The sequence below is a fragment of the Brassica napus genome, chromosome C2 (genome assembly GCF_020379485.1).
Source record: "Brassica napus cultivar Da-Ae chromosome C2, Da-Ae, whole genome shotgun sequence".
NCBI lineage: Eukaryota > Viridiplantae > Streptophyta > Magnoliopsida > Brassicales > Brassicaceae > Brassica > Brassica napus.
Window position 1 is genome coordinate 20,815,318 of NC_063445.1, and position 20,838 is coordinate 20,836,155.

A 20,838-nucleotide genomic window follows, 5' to 3' on the forward strand; every position below is an offset into this window, starting at 1 on the left:
CCTTTGCGTCCATTGATGAGATAATGTTACTTTTTGAGTTTTTTCATTACATAAGATGCATATTTTTTATATTTTTTGCAAAGAACATGAATATTTATGTTCAAAAAAAAAAAAAAAACATGAATATTTATACGAAAACACTTGTGAAACCCTAAACAAACGGGCCATCATTTGACATTTCATTGCTTGTTGGAATGCAACTTGGTTTGGGTCTTGGATGGTTAAATAGAATTCTCATATTAGAAGAAAGAAATGATAATAATAGAAAGTGGTAATGGAATGCTTTTCGTTATCAGGAGTATCAATGGATGCAGGTTTCCATTGATAGTTCTATAATTCAGGTTTGTAGATCTTTTACATATTCTGACGTTGGTGTCTACTAACTTGGACTTCAAGCAATATATATATATATATTCCAAATGCAATTATCTGGCCCAAATTAACTAGAGCCGATAACAAGTGCATATATAAGGTTGTCCTGTCCATCTAGACGGAATAAAAATCTCATTTTATACGTATTTATTCGTTTTCTCTACTCAGGCGCTTGTGGAGTCTCTCAAAACAATATTTCGCCAACTTCTTATCGGCTTGCCTGTTTCCTAAAATTTTCTGAACCACTTTTTTCTTTCAATCTCACCAGAAAAAAAAACCTAAAATAAATAACATTTTCGAAACAGAAGACATGTTCAATTCTTTATAAAAGAAAAACTTCGGTAAAGTGAAAAATCATGATTGAATGGATTGATTGATTTTCTGTTTGCGTTTGGCGTCTAGGTTTGGAGTATAAAAATGTTTATTTGAAAATTACATGGTAAATATTAACGTACGACATACACACAAACAAAAGATCGGAGAGCATCCACACCATCCACAATTTAAAATGGCTCTAGTCTCTACCTTTTTAAGAATACATTGAAAACGGCGGACACTGAGCTGGCCAAAACACATGAGAGTATGGGTTGCATGCATAAATGTAAATATATTGAGTTAATTTGGTTGATACAACCAACCAATTAAACGTTTGCAACAAACACATGAGGATCATCATCTGTTCATTAATATACTATATAGCGTCTCTTAACCATATGAACGTTTTACAATTATTGTGCTGGTAGATATATCCGTATGGGCTAAATGGGAGTGAAGCTGGCAAAATGATTTTAATCAACATTTCTTGTGAGAAACTTCAAATCTTCAATCATGCTTGCGTTTATGGCAAAGCACATGTAGACTTGATAAACGATCCAATCCCCGAATATAAAACCTATATCAGTTTCAGTCTTTCAGCTATGTATTCGTATTTAATATTACAATATCATGCAATTCATACATTAAGTTTTTTTTTGGAGAAATACATTGTTATTTTATAGGTCAAATAATCGTTGCGATCATAGACTTTGATATTCACTGAATAAACACATCATGTGCTTCCCGATTATTTATGTATTAATAAGTTACATCTAAAAGCCTATAGATTGGAAAATGCGCCACATATATATATTGAAATTCAACGATATCCAATATAGATGGATCGCTAATTCGTTAGAGATATTTCACATCAAACTATTCGTACTTCTGATTACAACTTGAAACAACCTCACATAATATTACAACTCACAGCCTCACAGTTGTTTTAAATAAAAATGTAGATAGAAAGGAAGACGAAATCAGTTAGCAACTTAATCCGATTTAAATTGCAAAACAAACAATAAAGTGATTATTAAATCCGTGGTTACGGCATTACTAAACCATGTGATGTCTTGGTATCGTCTACCTAAGGCAACCGCCAAAAACTGACGACCGCGGTCGCATAATTCTGGTGGAATCTAAGGGGAAAGACAAGAGGCATGCACTGTAAATCATGGGATAAAATATGCCTCGATAAAGAGGATGGAGGACTAGGCTTTAAGGATATTACGGATTTCAACACAGTAATGCTTGGTAAACAGTTGTGGCGTCTGATTGAGAAGCCAAATACTTTATTTTTCCGAGTGTTCAAAGGACGGTATTACAGGAATGCATCACCCATGGAACCGATTCGTTCTTATTCTCCGTCATATGGCTGGCGGAGCATCATTTCTGCTAAATCTCTGGTAAGCAAAAGACTAATCAAAAGGGTGGGATCATGATAATCTATATCTGTATGGAACGATCCATGGCTCCGAACCACTCGCCAAGACCAGCAAATAAAAAGTAACACAATTTCAACCCAGACCTAATAGTGGATTCTTTTATTGATTCTACTTCGCGAACATGGAATTCGCAAGTACTCAGGGCTTTTTGATGGATCCCCAGGATGTGAAAATTATAGAAAGCATACCACTGAGTAAAACTTAGATGGTGGAGAGGGATGGATGGCATTTCACGAACAATGGGAAGTATACGGTTAAATCAGGGTATCAGATAGAACGAGTTTATCTAGACAGGGAAAGACCACCTTTAATGTTTGAACCCACAGTTGATGCTTTGAAGGCGTTCTGCTGGAAAATACGGTGCCCCCCCCCCCCCCCCAAAGTTAAAACATTTTCTATGGCAATTGGTGACATGTTGTATAGCAGTCAAGAAGAATCTGAAGGCGCGAGGAATACAAGGAGACATATGTTGTGCACGTTGTGGAGCGGATGAGGAATCGGTCAACTATGTGTTTTGGAATGTCCTCCAACACTTCAGGTTTGGGCTCTCTCCAAGATACCATCAAACCCAACTATCTTCCCAACGAGCTCCGTCTTTACAAACATGGATCATCTCTTCTGGAGAGTCTCCCCACCGATGGAGGATTATCAGTTTGCGTGGAACTTTGGTATATTTGTAAAGGAAGGAACAATAAAGTTTTTAGTAATCTGGACATGGACCCAAAGGACACGCTCAAATTGGCAGAAACAGAGTCAATACTTTGGGATGAAGCACATGTGTTGAACGGAAATAGGACAGTATCCCAAGTCGAGGTTATGACTCTCCCATCAATTCCGGGGAGATGGTGTTTTATAGATGGTTCCTGGAAGGAGAATGAGATTTTTTCCGGGCAAGGTTGGCTGAGTACTTTAGAAGGTTTTGATGGGCTGTTGGGAGCAAGGAATGTCCGGGCTTGTCTATCTCATCTACATGCGGAGATAGAAGCACTACTCTGGGCAATGAAATGCATGAAAAACTTATGCCAATTTCAAATTACGTTTGCATCGGATTGTTCTCAGTTGGTGAAGATGGTTTCGGAACCAGAAAAGTGGCCAGCATTTGCAAATTATTTGGAAGATATTAAGACCATGAAAGAAGGTTCACACGATCAGAGATTCTCTATGTACCAAGGACGCAAAATTCAAGAGCGGATAGTCTAGCACGCAGTGTCAGAAAGCAACCGTCGTTTGTCATTCACATGGATCAAGATCTTCCGGAGTGGTTCACAGAGTCAGTATGAGTCTGTAGTTGATGTTAAAAAAAAAAAAAAAAAAAAGTGCAAAGCTTATATTTGTAGGTCTTTACTGCCCAATATTCTAAATAATATATTTTGTTGAATACACAAGTAAGATAAAGTGAAAACATGTAAATATTAAATAATTTTAATTAAACATTCTTATAACAAAGCTAGTTATTTCACTACAGTACGTTTTTCTTGTCTTTTCGAAATTGATACAATTAGTTTTTGTGTATTTCTGTGTATTATTTTAGGTGTTGAAGACGAAAATAATTGTAGTTTTTGGTTTCTGAAACTTAAAAACTCGATCGTTATTATCTCATCAAACCAAGTTTTTTCATACATTTTTCTTTCTGATGTCAAAATTTTGAAGCTATATGACCTTTGAATGAAAAAAAAAACTTGTTTGAGAGACTTTAAACAAATAGTTTATAAACTAACGCACACGAAGTCAAATATATCGTCTATCAGTTTTGAAAAGAGAAGAGAAGGGTTTAGCTGTAGTGAATAGATTTATATAAATGTTTGATGAAAATAATTTCGGAATTACTATAATGACTAATGGAAAAAATGTATTTCCAATAATTGTTCCGAGATCCCGCCAAATTAACAAAAAAAGCCCCAAAAGAGGGAAACATACAATAGTAGGGACCTGTTGTGTAGACTGCGGTGCATTTCCACTTCCATGAACAATCTATGATCATCTAAATAAAATTGTTTAAAAGTATCTATATGTATAAAAACCATGCAGTTGCAAAGTACAGGAAATACGTATGGGCAATCATCGAACGGTGAGAAACGTGTGTTGTAGAAGCAATGTGTCTAAGAGGACCCATGTGGCACGTCAGCCACGTCGATTTGCCGAAGAGGGTAATAACAGCAAAACCCCATTGGTCAGTAGTCACTCACATATAGCCATCTGGTCAGGCTGTCAAAGCCCTAAGCTCGAAGCTAAAGGCCACTTGATTTCATCCTTATCAATCTCATTATCATACAAATGCATGTGAATCGTAGAGTGGTCCATTTTATGTTCATCATGTATTGTTTCAATAAATATATATGCTGAAAAACGACTGAAATAACGATGATCCGATTGTAGAAGATAAATAAAATCGATAATATATTGTTTTGATTCAAATTCCTAAATTAATCGTTATTTCTTTGTATTAAACAACCTTGTGGTTATATACATCGATCTAAAGTCTAAACATATGTAAAACTGATTTACTGTTTTCTTCTAACTAGTGTACTACTACTACTCCCATATACCAGAGCCAACGATAATTTAAACGTATTATGTGGACTGATCCATGCCTATCAATGAGAAAGAGACAGGGGGGTAAGGAGAGATCACGTCAATGTCGACTGTCGAGAACCGATGGCTACAAAAGAGAGCTTGCTAAAGCTAAGCTAAGCTGTCGAAACACGTGCGTAGTGTCCAGTTGGCACTTACAAACCTTGCATAGTGTCGGCCAAAAGAAAATTTTAACAACACAACACGTACGCCCCAACTCCGCGGAACACACTCACACACATTTGCATGAGTAACCTCCATTATCATCTTTATAATCTTGATATAGAAACATGGTTAAACATTACATCCCTGTTGATTGATACAAACATTACATCCCTACGATCTGCTTAATTATATACTATGGTCGTTTGCGCAAGACAAGAGGAATCATCCAAGTTTTTTTCTTATTTAAGATTTTGTTGTATATTTATAATCTTGGTATAGAAACATATAGGTAAAACCAACTAAACTAGAACCGTCTATTCTATTAAAATTTGAAGTATCTGTTATAAATAATCTTTCTTTCATCTTAATAATTAAAGTTTGTGCTGCTAAGTTAATAATTATTAATTAATCAAAAAATATTAATTAACAACAAATCAATTTCTTGTTAGATTATTCTCTAACAAATTTTTATAATAAAATTAAACAGATTTATTTGAAATATGACATACATCATATATATTATTATTTCAGTTCACATACAAAATATAAACTCTAAATGTTTTATTAAAAGATATAAGTTATTTTCAAATATATGTTAAATAATTTGATGATTAGTATAATTCACATAAATATAGTTGGATTATAAGAATACAACAAATGAATTTCAATTTAATACTTTCCTTAAAAATAAATAGAGAAGTGAAATTTATTTGGCATATAAATAAATTAATGCACAACTATCTATCTTATTAATATACATAAACTTACTGATTGGTGTTTTAATTTATAAAAAAATACATAAGAAAATGTTTAATGTAGTTAAACATTATTAAGTGACGAATGTATTACATATAAACATATCATTTTGATTGGTTTAATATCTAATCATAATATTAACAATTAACCAATTACAGAAAATTAAAAACTCTCGATCTATCAAAAATGTTTTATATTACAAATTGAACAAGCATCTATACAGACGCATGTTTATTTAATCATTAAATTATTGTGATGTGAAGAATTCTACGTGTATTTTATTAAACAAAACACATATATATGGATGCAGGGACCAGGCTCTAGTATATATGTGTGTATATATATCACAAGATTACATTGCAAACCAAAACAAATGATAGTGAATCCAGCACACGTGATTACATATATCTTTTAACGTTTTGGGAATAATTGAACCCGTGCAATATTAAATACAAATTTAACGACCGACATTACTAATACATATTTCTGTAATGGATAATGCTTTCTAATCGCACAATTAAAAAGGAAAAACAGATTGAGCGTGTGGAAGTAAGCAGCCTTGTTAAAAACAACAAATTCTATAATTGCACGAAAATAAAATGACAAAACCAAAAAAAAGATTGAGAACTCTGATTGGTTTAGAAGCATATACCTATATAAATATGGACGACCCGCACGTTCGTTTGCATCACAACCCTTTGAAGTGTTGTCATTACTCATTACACAAAGAGGCAATGGAGGAGTCAAAGAAATACGAGAGGATGGTGAAGCAGACAATGGACAAGAACAAGAAGAAGAATAACAAAAGGGGTCATGGCTCTGGGTCAGGATCCGGGTTGCTTGGGGTGAAGGTGAGGAAGCTCCAAATACTGATACCGGGTGGAAAGAGATGCAACCACCCGGATCTGCTTTTATCTAAAACCGTGGATTATATTGTCCACTTGAAGTTGAAGATTAGGTTCCTTAAAGCACTCTCAGATATGTACTCTCTCTGAAAATCCTAGCACTATTCTTCTGCTTCTTCCTCTCTTCGTTGTCATATAAGCTATGGTAAGGATTTTATTTCTATGTATATCAATTGTCATTTGGAGTTTGCTTTATGTCGTATTTTCATTTGTTAAATTGGTTATCTATATTCATGTTTATCCGACAATGTGTAAGAAATTGAGTAGTTTGAAATTCTAAAATATGCTTTTTGAACTTCTTGGTTTTCCCATTGCAAGGCCTTCGTATACTGATGGCTAATATTTGATGTTATAAATTCATATTATCTTATATTTGAAGAGTTAAGTTTAAGTTACTTGTGAATATACATGCACGGTTTCAACTATCCACTCCAGGATTACATTCGCCTAAAGAATAATGGAGGACCCTGAGAAGACCTAATCAGGATTTTAAACCGCATATGTACCGAACCTTCCAAGTTCCACCAACTTATTACTCTAAAAATCTGCCTAGACTAATTGATTAAACAAGTACATTCATCTTACTGATAACTTACGTACTCATCGAATAGTAAGTTGAGGTATATACAATTAATGTCGACCCTGAAATTCGTAGGGCTTGAAACAATTACTAAACGATAAATGCATATATTTAACTTGATCAATTTGTGGACCAAATGACATATACATATCAACAACTAATATTTTGGGTGCTATAGGCAAATGTTTCATCTCAATGTGTTTAATTTGAAATATTGAACAGCACTAAGAATTAAAAGGACTACATCTTCATAAACTGTTTTAGTGTTTTAGATCTCTGAAGAGGTAGGACCATCCGTAGTTGCATCTGATAAGTGATGAAATATTCTCTAATTTTTTGTTTTAATAATGTTAAATTTATTTAACTAAAAAAACTCATCTATGTTTTACACTAAACTGATGTATGTTTCTATGTATTTACCTCAAGATACTAAACCAATAAAACCGTTTGGAATACTAGATCTTTGAGCTTAGCCACTGACACAAAACCTTCAATTAAAATCTTAGATACATCTAATGAACTTGTTGAGCTTTAAAGAATGAAATCACAGTATCACTTTCTCACAAAGATCATATATATATTTTATATTACTCAATGCAATAAAAGTTTTGCAACTTTTCTTACAAGACAAGAGCATCTAAGTACCTCGCAGTAAATCTCAAAACCTAAAATTTGTAATCCCAAAGACTTTACATGTATATGGATAGTAACCATATGGGTAACTAACAGAATGAGCACTGTAGTGAGGATTTCTGTTGAGTATTAGTATAATTTATCTGATCTCCAGACTCGGTAGGCTTTTCCATGCGCTTGCTGCTCTGTTACTGGACCGCCCCGAAAGACTATGTCACTGTTCTGCTCCTGCTGCTGATTTGGGAACTCAGAATCCCAGCCACTGTAGAATGCACGGCTCGGACGCAGCTGCTGCATTTTCTCTGCGTCTTTGGACATGCAAGTATAGTCCCCAGGAGTGTTGGATAAGCTTCCAGCCCAAAATATCTCTAACTGGTTAAGATAAGATGGGCTTGATGTAATCTAATTGTATTAGGAGTTATCTTCCAGTAATTTTTCGCCTTTCAATTAAAATTAATAGAAACAAAACTCGCGTACACTTTGGGGATAAGAGAACTGATATGTTAACTAAAGTTTTGCGAGCCATGACGACCGTCAAAGACTAGGGGTGGGCATTCGGGTACCCGTTCGGGTTCGGTTCGGGTCTATTCGGGTTTCGGATTTTCGGGGTCAAAGATTTCAGTCTCATTCGGATAGTTCTAAGTTTCGGTTCGGAACTTCGCGGGTTCGGTTCGGGTTCGGATAACCCACTAAAATTATTTTAAAAATTTTAAAATTCATTATATACTTTAAATTTCTCAAAATCTATAAACAAAATATTATATTACATACAAATTTGAATAACATATGTAAAAATACCTAAACTTAACACATAATTTGATTTGGTTTGAATATTTGGATAGATAATCAATAGATATTTTAAATATTTTTAATATTTTGAGTATATTTTAGCTATTTTAGACATTTACTTTTGACTATTAATATATATTTTCAAGTATTTTGGACAATTTAAAAATATCTTATATATTTTGGATGTTTTTAATAGACATTAAATCTAAAATATATTTATATAATGGGGTATAGAAATCAATTTCGGATACATTCGGGTACCCGGAATACTTCGGTTCGGGTCGGGTTTGATTCCGGTTCTTTAGATACCAAAATTTTGAACCCGTTCGGATATTTAATCAATTTCGGTTCAGGTTCGGTACTACTTTTTCGGGTCGGATTCGGTTCGGTTCTTCGGATTCGGATTTTTTGTCCAGCCCTAGTCAAAGACATTAAAACAAGAGGTTGGTTTGGGAAATGGGTTTTCTGCAAAATAAAAACCTCAATCTAGTTCTTTTTGCAAATTAATCCGCGAACTCAAAAATCCACAGGTCAACCCTCCAAGTACCAGTCAAACCGCAATATAACCCTTGGCCGTATATATGTGTATTTGACTGTGTATAATTTTAACATTTTTCAATACTACCTCATTTTGGCACTAATTTTTTAATAAAATTTTTTTGTTGAAAACAAGGTTCGAACCTTGAACCTTATACACTATGTGCATGCTACATAACAATCTCGTCCAACATATATATTTGTTTACTTAACAAATGCAATTATATAGATTTCTAAATTCATTTTGAAATGTTTTTGTTTCTTCATTTTCCCTTGGAGATGGGAGCTTGCATAATGAAAATGAGATGATCCATAAAATCGCAGCATATATTTCTTTTTTCTATCGCCATAGGAGCGTATCATATCTTTCTTCTTTGCTCTGGCCATAATAACACTCGAAGAAGAATGCGGAAATGAACCGGAAATGCGAATCCCACTCCGATTGTTTTTCAAAGCATGTGAGATAATAACTATAAGTAAAAAAAATCCGAAAAAATAAATGCTTGAGCAACAATCAAGGGATCACCCCACCTTCATTTATCCGCAAGCTCCCATATGTCCAAAAAAGAAGAAGAAATAAAGTCATTTCGGAATGAATTTAGAAATATATATAATTGCGTTTATTAAGTAAACAAATATATCTGTTGGCCGAAAGTTATATTGCAGTTTGACTGACACTTGGAATATGGTTTTTGAGTTCACAGATTAATTTGCAAAAATAAAACGACATCTTAGATTTTTTTTTTGCAGAAAACCCTTGGGAAATAAATGGACATGACATTAAACTACAAACAACAACTACTCTTTTTAGTTGGCTGTCACGTGGACACTTGTACTAGTCAAATGATCGGACCCCTCTGACTACATCTTCAAGTCAGTGAGGCCACAAGTGAATTAAATTCAAGAAACAAAAAAGGAAAGTAGTTTCTAATTCTATACAGAAAAGGAAAGAAATATAAACTGCAAATCCTAATCCATCCCAAAAACAAGAAACATAATCCTTCAGAACCAAATTAAATACCATTCCTCCTCTTCTTTTTTTTTTACATTTTGATGTTAAGTAAATTTAACTCTGGTTATTCTTGGCACTTACCACATTTAAATGATGCTTTCAAATGCAACTTCTGTGTGAGATGTGGTCTTCAAGCTCGACGATGAATCCCCCAAACCTTTTAGTAGCTTAAGCACGTCAGCTACATCATCCAAGAAGTACTTAGCCTTGCTTGGTTTTCTCCCAACAGTGCATGCAAAAACCTCTGGTTGAATCAGAAGCTCTGGATTTGTCACCGTACTCAACATACCCTCAAACATATCCTCGTCAGACCTATCATCTCCTATGCATATCACCATCTCTGGTGGCTCCCCACGTTCAACCATTTCCCGGATTACCTTCTCCGCAGCTAGACCTTTGCTCACACCCTGAAACTCAAGGACAAGACTCAGAACATGCGTTAATGTAGTAAGGGAGTGTTTTTTTTTTTTTTTTGCTTACCTGTGGTTTTACTTCAACAATGTGTTGACCTCTCTTGACAACAACAGGCTCATTCGCAAGCACACTCTCTAGGTGATCAAGAAGCTCCTTAGCTTGGCAAGATCCAAAGTCTGGATCAGCATCTTGATGATGCCATACCAAAGCACTCTCTTTAAACTCTATACTTGACCCATCTGTTGCCTCCATGTATGATCTCATAACAGGCTCCACCATAGCCTTCCACTCTGTACCCGTAGACGCGTAACAAGTCTCCCACTCTTTCTTGCTATTCCACCTAAACCCCCACAAACAAACAAAAAGAATCTCTTAATATTCAAAACAACCATTCAAAGTATATGAAAAATTGAGTATAAAAATAATCTAAAAAAGTTTTTATTTGTAATAAGTTATAATGTTTTAATTGAGAAAAAACAATTAACAAAAAATAGTTTTTGATAGTCAATTACACAAAAAAAAAACCCCCGGTTTTTATCCACCCGATTCGGTTATGGACCCGGTAACCGGGTCCGGCGGTGGTTTTAAAAACACTGGACAAGAGTAATGTGCATTGATACATACCTTATGAAGTATCCATGTTCCGCAGCTATACCAAGATTCTCACAAGGAGACAACCACTCGCTCAGAGACTCTGGTCCTCTCCCACTAACAATAAACACTGTGTTCTTATTATCTTCACAAAGAGCCTTCAGAACAGACAAAACCTCAGCACTTGGATCTTGAGTAATGGAGCTTTCAGGGACAAGAGTCCCATCATAATCAAGAAATATAGCTCTCCTCTGCGCTTTCCTATAAACCGGAACAATGTGTTCCACAGACAGCTTCCTAAAGCTAGGAGACAGCGACAAAACCCTAAACCCTAATCCAAACCCAATCCCCCAGCAACGTTTACTGTAATGATCCTTGCAAGCTCTCTCAAGATCCTGCATAAAGCTCTTCGCCCAATAACCAACATCATGAGTGCTAATATAATGGTAATGCTTCTCATGCCTTAGCTGCTTCTCAGCTTCACTCATTTTAAGAGCCGAGTTCACCGCTTGAGCTACATCATCCACATCCCATGGATTCACTCTAATAGCACCGCTCAGAGAAGGCGAGCATCCAATAAACTCAGAGACAACAAGGGAACTTGTCCGAGGCGACGAATCATTAACAAGACTCCCTCCTTGCCTGCAGACTATGTACTTATAAGGAACCAAGTTCATACCATCTCTCACCGCATTCACCAAGCAGCAATCCGCTGCAGCGTAGTAAGCGCTCTTCTCGTAACGAGGAACAAGACGGTCTATCAACACAATAGGCTTGTAATCAACACTACCGTAGCGCTCGTTGATCCTTTTAGCAGTCACGTAGGTCTCTCTCTTGGCTTCTTCCACGTCTTTACCAGAGGTTCTCGCGGGGTTGACTATCTGAACAAGAACCACTTTCCCTCTCAAGTGCCAATACGTCTCGAAGAGACTCTCCATCGCCAAAAGCTTTAAGCTAATGCCTTTGAAGATGTCCATGTCGTCGATGCCGAGAACCAGCTTCTTCCCTTTGAACTCTTCTTGGATCTCTTTAATCTTCGCCGCGGCTGAAGGGAGGTTAAGAACAGACTCAAGTCTACCCATGTGGACACCGACGGGGAGGATCTTGATGAACACAGTCCTACCAAAGTAATCTAAACCTATGTGCCCGCGCTTAGACTGGTAATCAAGACCGAGCATTCTACTGCAGCAAGACAAGAAGTGCCTGGCGTAGTCAAACGTGTGGAAGCCGATGAGATCACAGTTCAGCAGACCTCTGAGGATCTCGTCCCGGACGGGTAAAGTCCGGTAAATCTCTGAGGAAGGGAAAGGGCTGTGAAGAAAGAAACCAAGTTTGATTCTGTTGAAACGTTTCCTCAAGAAGGTGGGGAGAACCATGAGATGGTAATCTTGGATCCAGACGTAGTCGTCCTCGGGGTTGATGACTTCCATCACCCTGTCGGAGAAGATCTTGTTGGCTGAGACGTAAGCCTGCCAGAGTTTCCTGTCGAAACGGTCTCCGTGGTCGGGGAACATGGGGAGCATGTAGTGGAAGAGAGGCCACAGCTGGTGTTTGCAGAAGCCGCGGTAGTACATTTCTTGAAGATCTTTGGGTAAGAAGGTGGCGACGGAGTTGAAACCGGTGAGGAGGGTTTGCGAGACTGCTTCTTGCTCGTTTGGCTCGACGTGTGCGTTGAGGGAGCCGACGTAGAGGAACTCTGTTTCTGGAGGGAAGCCGTCTTTGAGCTGGAGCTGGAGAGAGTCTTCGTCCCATGAGAAACTCCATTTGCCGGTTTCTGAATCTCTTTTGGATTGGAGAGGTAACGTGTTGGCTACGATGATCTTCCTCTCGCGTGGAGAAGAAGTTACTTCGGAGGAGCCGGAGATGATTCCTGGAACGGTCATGACGCGTGGGATAGAGGTTTCAAGTTGATACGTCGAGAAAATTCGCGCAGTGTCTTGTTACCATGTAGACCAGAAGCTAAAGACTAAAGAGCTTTGTGTCTTGTTCGAATAACTTCCAAAACGATGTCGTTTTTTTATAATCTGTAAATAATAAAGAGATTAAAAAGGTATTAGATGCTAATTAATCATCATTGTCAGGTCTAATCAAAAGCATGAGATTATACCATAAACAGATTAAAAAAAAAAAACACAAGAGCTTGTGTCTTGTTCACAAAACGGGATCGTTTTTATAATCTACAAATTACGAGATTAGAAAGCTATTAGATGCTAATTGAACATCATTTTCAGGCCTAATCAAAGCATAGGATTACACCATAAACAGATCAAGAACACGAGCTTGTGTCTTTTTCGTACAAAAACGCCGTCGTTTATACAATCAACGAAATTAGATGCTAATTAATCACCATTGTTAGGGCTAATCAAAGCATGAGATTATACCATTAACAGATCAAAAACACATAAAGGTTTACAGTTAAGGATCTAAATATGTATTGATCAAACACAGTTGTATAAAGAAAGACAGTAACAGACGGAGATATCGCCGGAAACTCACCGTCTCCGTCGTTTCTTGATCTCTGAACCGGTGGATGTTTATATATTGTGGTCAAACCGATTAATGGAAAGCTTGCGAAGATGATGGAGAGACGAAAGATACTCGGAACTCTTTCGGATATTCGCAGCACTCAAGAGAAAGATTCAGAGAGAGGAAGAAAAAGAAAGAAAATAAAATATGAGATTTCAAGAAAGGAAAATTTATATATGCGGAAAGATATTCATATATTATACACGTTTTCTAACGATCTATTTGCTTTTCTATATTACTATAATAAAGTTCTATATTTTGAAATTTATTTAATATTATCATATCGTAGCTTTTGCTCTGTACGTTCTTTTGGCGATAATGTTTTGGATAAGTCTTCCGGGAGGCCGCCATAAGAAATTACGATGGTACCCTTTGCCTCTTTTCTTATCGACCAATATTGGGTTTGGTAGATTAGTGTGTGGGTGTGGTGGACCAAACTATATATTTTACACTAAAGAACAGATTAATATAATCCTTAATTAAATTTACCAACTCGCATCTTATCCTATTGTCTGGGGTTTATATGGATATTATGGGGTCCCCCATTTACATATAAGAGTCAAATTATACTTACAATTTAATTTTTATCCCAATGTTTAAAAATATTTGAAAAGGAGACGAATTCAAATCATGGCTTCTATTACACTGTTTGGTTAAATTTCATTTATGAATAATATATATAGCCTTTAGCATGATTAGTACTATATTGCAAATGCATGTCTCATTAATCATTAGCACATGGTTTTTCTGATGGTAATGTTCTGAAGCATGTGAGGACTGAACCTAAATCTGAAAAACAATACCAATAGTATAACAAAAAAAATTGTTCTAAAAAGAAAATTAAATACCTAATGGTCCTAATCCATCGGATACAAGTTTATTCTAAAGAATATTCTGAAATAATATAATTAGTTCCAACTTCCAAGTATAACATAATCAAGTGAATCAAGGGTACGGTAAAAATCATGTGAATCAATAATTAAAAGAACTACTCCGAAGTACAAAGTTGAAACAAAGTTTGAAAATAAACATATCTTATCGTTATCCACTGGTGACGAGAAATGCCTAGTCGCCTGCCTACCCACGATCTATTACTCTATTAGTGCTGTTTATTATATTTATAAACTGTACGGATTATGCAAAAGAAAATATCGAAGTGTTTGCACACGTTATCTTCATATGATTTTAGGACGCTACTAACCCTAAGACCCAGTGGCTGGTAAAGTAAATAATGTTGAACCTAAAGGTCTTCTTTTTACATCCCACGTTGCCTCGAAAGCCAATGCGGATTGGGAGATTGGATCCGACGTATCCGATAAGACTCTTTCTTCTTCCTTTCATATTTTTAAAAAGTTTATTTTATAAATAAATTTTCAAGTCCAGTGGATATAATTAAATAAATAAAAACTAATTTCACAGCTGTAGTTTCTCTTCCCCTATTCGAAAGGGCCACGAGCGTGGGTGCAAATTAAATAAGATTATCTATCTATATTAATAAAACAGGATTTTCTTTCACCTTAGCCCTCCACCTCATCGTTTTGAATGGGGCATTTTGTGACACCTGTACTCTCATTTTTTAATCATCTCACGTTTTGTCTGAATGGGCCAGATGTAATATATTAGCAAGTTATTGGGCATTTGTTCTACTTTTCATGCGAGTCCATATGTTTATAAAATTCAACCTTTTGGATACTGGAAATACAAAGCAGAGCTCGTCTCCCTTCAGATCACGACACCGCCGACTCCTCTGTAATGGTTGCATTAACGTGATTTTCACCACTCCTCCCACTCACTCCCATTAAATGACATCATCATCTTCCAAGGTAACCGAACAACTTTCGTTCTATCTTCCCAATCATTCTCTTACACAATTAACACCTTCGCTCATCTCCTTCAAATCATATTCTGGTTTTCTGATTTTTATCATGACTTTGAATTTGGAGTTTGGACCAGATCTCTACATCAATCAAGGGATTCCCCGTGTAAGGTTAATTATTTCAGATTTCTTTTCATTGGATTCAATATTGTTTTAAATTTTCAGGCACAAAGATTTCTCGATTCCAATAGCTAAAGTTTTCAAGAAGAAGACCACAACAGAGCTGGTAAAAGCTTGATTTCTTTGATTTCTGGATCTTGATGATAAACTGATTTGTCATCTATAGATTATCGTAATTGGCTATAGGATCCATTTTACATGATTAACCCGGTTTAAAAAATCAGGCTTGATTAGCTATTGTCTGAACATGTTTCAGGTTTCCGATCGATGCCTAAAGTTTACCGGAGAGATTTGTCTTAGGAGACCTTGAGACACAAGATTCACAATCACCTGAGATAACTTACTGGTAAACTAAAAAACCTTCAAGATCTGAAAAGTCTATGATTTCTATAGGAGATGAAAAGACTTCCAGCAAAGTCCCATGGAAAATAAAACTCTTATCTATTTTTGTTATACAGGCCTGTAAGAGTGTATTAGACAAGTGTTTGGGGGTAAACATTGCTTCGCCAACAACAAACATATGAAGGATGTCTCAGGTGGTGTGTACTGCTCAAATGTAATTGGTAGGACAAGAGAGAGCATGTTGCTAACGAAATGGGAAAGGATGAGAAAAGAGACTTATTTAATTAGATCTTTGTTTTGTTCGGCCGTGGATAAGATTCTCCTGCTTTTGGATTATAGATATTGAGTGCAGGTTTTGAAATTTTGATAGCGAGTCTGGAGCGAAAGGTTTTGTTTCCTTTACTGAGATCTCTACTTCATCAAAGATATGCATGCAGTCACTGTTTTGTCACACTGAGTTCTCACATGTTGACAATTCATGCTGGTTCAGATGATATGTTTCTGTACAGATATCAAAGTGTAAAAGAAACTGAGATCAAATGCCTGGAGCAAGGGCTGTACTGGACTTTGAATGTCTCGCAACGACTGATTCAATAAGTGGGTTCACCATTTCCGGCTTCTCATCCTGCAAAATTTACAGAAATGCAATAAGAAGAAGAATAGAGGGTTACTTCATTGGAGAGAGGAGAGACCTGAGGAGCTGCATCAAAATTACCATAAGCTCGTCCAAGCTTGATTGGATCCCATGGATCTTTTTCTCCCCATGCAACTAGAACCGGGCACTGCAAATAGTTAAATGACATGGTCATGGTGAAGTAAAAACTTTAAAGGTTTAGTTTTAACTACGGCTAAGGAGTAAGATCAGAGTAAAGAACCTTGAACTGTGGGAGTAAATCCTCTGGAAGCGGTCCACCATAGTAACAGATGAATTCAAAGAAGACATCAACTGCACCAGGCTCAAGACATGGCCGTATAATTGCCTCAGTTATTGAGAGCTATTATAGTAGCACTAAATTGCAAAAAATTATTCCTTAAGCTCACTTACAAGATATAAAAATCATGCAACTTACAACAGTCATCAAGTACCTGGCTAAGAATGCTTCTTTAGTCACGTTTATCTTACAAAAGTTGTAACCTCAGAAATCCCATTTAGTCATCAGCTTCCAAATCTTTCTCTGTCCATGATCTGAAATATGCTCTGTTAACTTTCCTGGAACAAGCAAACCATCTCCTCCCAAGTACACATAGACATGCTAAAACGTATACTTTCACGCACAGACGCACCAGACTATCCACATTTTTCCATTCTTTAAAAAAAAAACTACCAATAACTCCAATAGACATGTTTCTTAGAAAATAAAAAAAACTACAGTTCACCTCCAATACAAATGTGATTGTTACATTAGTCATACGAATAATATTATAGCACCAACAAACCATTTTAATTGAAAACTAGAATTAAAATTATAAAATAACTAAGACGAGGCGGCAACTGCTAGAGTCCAAGCCTACGGATTAGCACTTCAAGAGCTCCCTGACCCGTAATGAGCTCAAAAAGCAGTATACATGGAAATACGAGCATTTCTAATTTATATTCCACTTTGTGTTTGAAAATTTTCTGTGATTCCACTTTATAACTCTATAATAAAGTTAAAAATAGAATTACACTACTTTTGTATTCGTTATTATACTTTGTAAAGTATGAAAGTAAAACTCAGGTTATCAATAAATACCAAGAATTTTATCAAAAGAAAACCCAAGAATAATCATGTTTCACACTTTCTCCCAATACAGCTTCCAATATTTTCCATACCTTTTACCAAAAAAGAAGTAACAAAAATCGAGAGTAAGAACACAGAGGACATGTGTAAATAAATATCATGTGAGAACAATCATTCAGATTCGGAGACTTACTTTGATCGGCATCGGTCATTGTCTCTATAGGCCTGGCTGGATCAAAGAGAAGAATGGTGAGGAATATGACGTCGACGTATGGCAACAAATGGTTCAAATTAAACAACAGTTTTAAATGTGTCTCTTTCAACAGACGCTTATAAAATAAACCAAAGAGTGGAAAATAAATTACGCCATTAAAAAAAGCTGGTACGGTACAAGAAAGAACTTAAGATCTAATGAGCATAATGGAAATGTGGAGTCAAAACACACAACTTCAAACCCAATTGCAAACTAAAAATTGTATACAACAATTGTGTGAACATCGTTTTCGACAGTTCGTGGCAGATATATGCTCAGAATAATCTTTCAAAGCATACGAGAATGATGCTTTAAAATTTTTGACTTTTAGGAAGAGTCAAAATTTGTATTTTTACATTTAAGATGCTAGATATGAGTGTCAAAAGAATAGAGAATAAATAATGCAAAAAACAGCTAACCAACTACATGTCATACAAAAATAATTTTTAATGATTCAAGAAGTAAATATGGAAGAAGTAAACTTTTGGAAGGTCAACAGGGTGACATGCCAATAGGGGTGTAAGTATCAGTGCGAGGAGATAAAAAAACAGTACCTCAGTCTTCGCACCTATTCCAGCAACAATTCACACGGTACCGTAAACATGTCAAAAGCATGAGATAAATACTACTAAACCAAAAAAAAATCTCACCGCCATTCTAGAGCCACAAAATCAAAGTTTAAAAATACCATTATCAACAAAAAAACAAATTCAAACACATATCACTTATTGTGATATACAATCAACTACGTCTAGAGGGATCTAGCCGAGGAAGGGTTTTTCTTTGACCTAAAAAACTTTAAAACAAAGTATTACCGTACTGTCACTAACCACTCTCCCTATAAAATTGATCGAAAAAGCAATTTTGAACTCTAATGAGAATAAAACATACGAAGCCGGCGCGTAGCGCCGGAATACCACTAGTTTAAACAAAAAACAAAGTAAACCACTTTTTCTGAAACTTAAACCACTTTTTTCTTTGATATATACTTTCTTCCAAAATGCATTCTTTGAATCTTTGGTGGTATTAAGCTTGTGTTTCATTATTATTTGTTTTCTTACGGCAAGAAACTCTTTTCCAGGAAAAAGAGTAATACACTGTTTAATGCTCTTTTATTTTTTATTAATTAATCTTTTAAAATTGTGTACATAAATTAAAACATATATTTTAAAAGTAAAATGTTTTACCTACAAATAATTCAATAATAAAATAAAATTTCGTTATACAATATAAACATCAAAAGATAATTTTGAGAAAAAAACATCAAAATAATAAATTTTATATTTCAAATTAAATGTCTTCTATGCTAGTTGATCCCAACAGGTATTGAGCCAAAATATATTTATCCACACTGGCAGACATAATCGTCGGCCAAGGTGGGTCCTTAGTCATAAAAACCAATAAGAATCCGACACGATGTCAACTTCGTAATGTCTTAAGAGTGTGAGTGGGACCCATTGGGTTGAATAAGAAACGAGGATCAGAATGTTTCCGAAATGGACAAGTGTTTCCCTATATTTCTGCAGAACTGCGTTCCCACTTACGTAACTAGTCAAAAATTTGATAGCCAATGAGGTGTTGACACGTCACGATAATGTTATATTTACATGGGAAAGGATCTGTGCATGTCTGTATGAAAAGCCAAAGCCAACCTTAGAACCTTCCCCTTTTATTTATGATTACCGGGCTGTCTCATAGCTGTAACATCAAGTACTTACATTTTATTTTTTTGGATTTAAAATGTAAGCCGACATATTGAATCTTTTTTCTTTTGTATTTATACTGCTTTTTGTTTTTGTTACAAGCTGTCATTGAGAGTGTTTAATGCAATACTCTATTTTGTTCGCCTCCTAGCAAGAGTTAATGATTTGGTTTCTAACAACTTGTGGTTGGGCATTTTCCCTTCTTGATGGCTTAGATTGTAAAACGAAACAGAATTAGTCTTGTTCGAATTATACGCTATGGTTGGGTATTCGGGGAACCGATCAGATTTTTGTTCGAATTCAATCGGGTTTCGATTCGGATACGATCAAATTTTGGGTTTTCGAATTTATAAAGTTTAGCTATTTAGATATTATAAAGTTCAGTTTAAATTCAGTTCAAGTTTAGTTGTGTTTGGTTCGGATTTCGAATCTTAATCAATTTTTCCAAAATATTGTTTTGTACTTAGTTAAATCCGAATACCAAATAAAAATTATGTGAAATAAAATACCAAAAATAAAAAATTGAAATGAAAATGCTCTTGTCACGATCTTTTTGGGTTGTAATGTAACTTTTGACAAGTAAAATTAAAAAATAAAGATAATGAAATCATAGAATAAAATTCAAAAATTATATGCAAATACATCATATCAGATAAACCCGGAACAAAAAATACAATACATTGAACCCAATAAATTCGATTATATAAAAGAAGGAACAGTACCAAATAACGAAATATATTAAACAAAATATTTGACTTAATTTTCTGTGATAAATACTTGTTTTTGTTACTCAATGAAAAAATATTTTGAATACTTATTTGAGAATGAGTTCGGGTTTGATATGAATATTTTCTGAAATTCAATTTTTTGGGTTTTTCAGATGTCCATTTGGATTTGGATTTGGTTTAGATAAAATCTATAACCTAAAATATCATTAAACAAGATCTAGTCGGTATTTATGTCAGATTCGCTTTAGTTTAAATTTACTTTTATCAAATCGGATTCGGTTAAGATTTTCTGAATTGGTTCATTTGCCCAGCCGTACACCTTATACGGCATCAGCTACATTGTTTACGACACTGAAAGTAGGATCTTTGGGTGACTAAGTACTTATCCATCCACACAAATGTTTTTTTTTTCAAATTATAAATGTGCTTGAAAATTGGTTTCTCTTAATTTTGCTGTAATAGTGAATGTCAGGAAATAACCACA

General features: G+C 35.3%; 1 protein-coding gene and 1 pseudogene across 1 annotated transcript; one reads left to right on the plus strand and one right to left on the minus strand.

The window, feature by feature from the left end:
* Positions 1–6,255: 6,255 nt before the first annotated feature.
* On the plus strand, positions 6,256–6,827 carry LOC106379381. The gene has a single exon (XM_013819350.3). It carries the CDS (start codon positions 6,287–6,289, stop codon positions 6,617–6,619), a length of 333 nt encoding a protein of 110 aa, XP_013674804.2. The 5' UTR covers positions 6,256–6,286; the 3' UTR covers positions 6,620–6,827.
* Positions 6,828–9,848: 3,021 nt separating this feature from the next.
* On the minus strand, positions 9,849–13,082 carry LOC106381158 (annotated as a pseudogene).
* Positions 13,083–20,838: the final 7,756 nt, after the last annotated feature.

Coding starts and splice junctions, on each gene's coding strand:
- LOC106379381 (XM_013819350.3), top strand. CDS start 6,287: ATGGACGACCCGCACGTTCGTTTGCATCACAACCCTTTGAAGTGTTGT.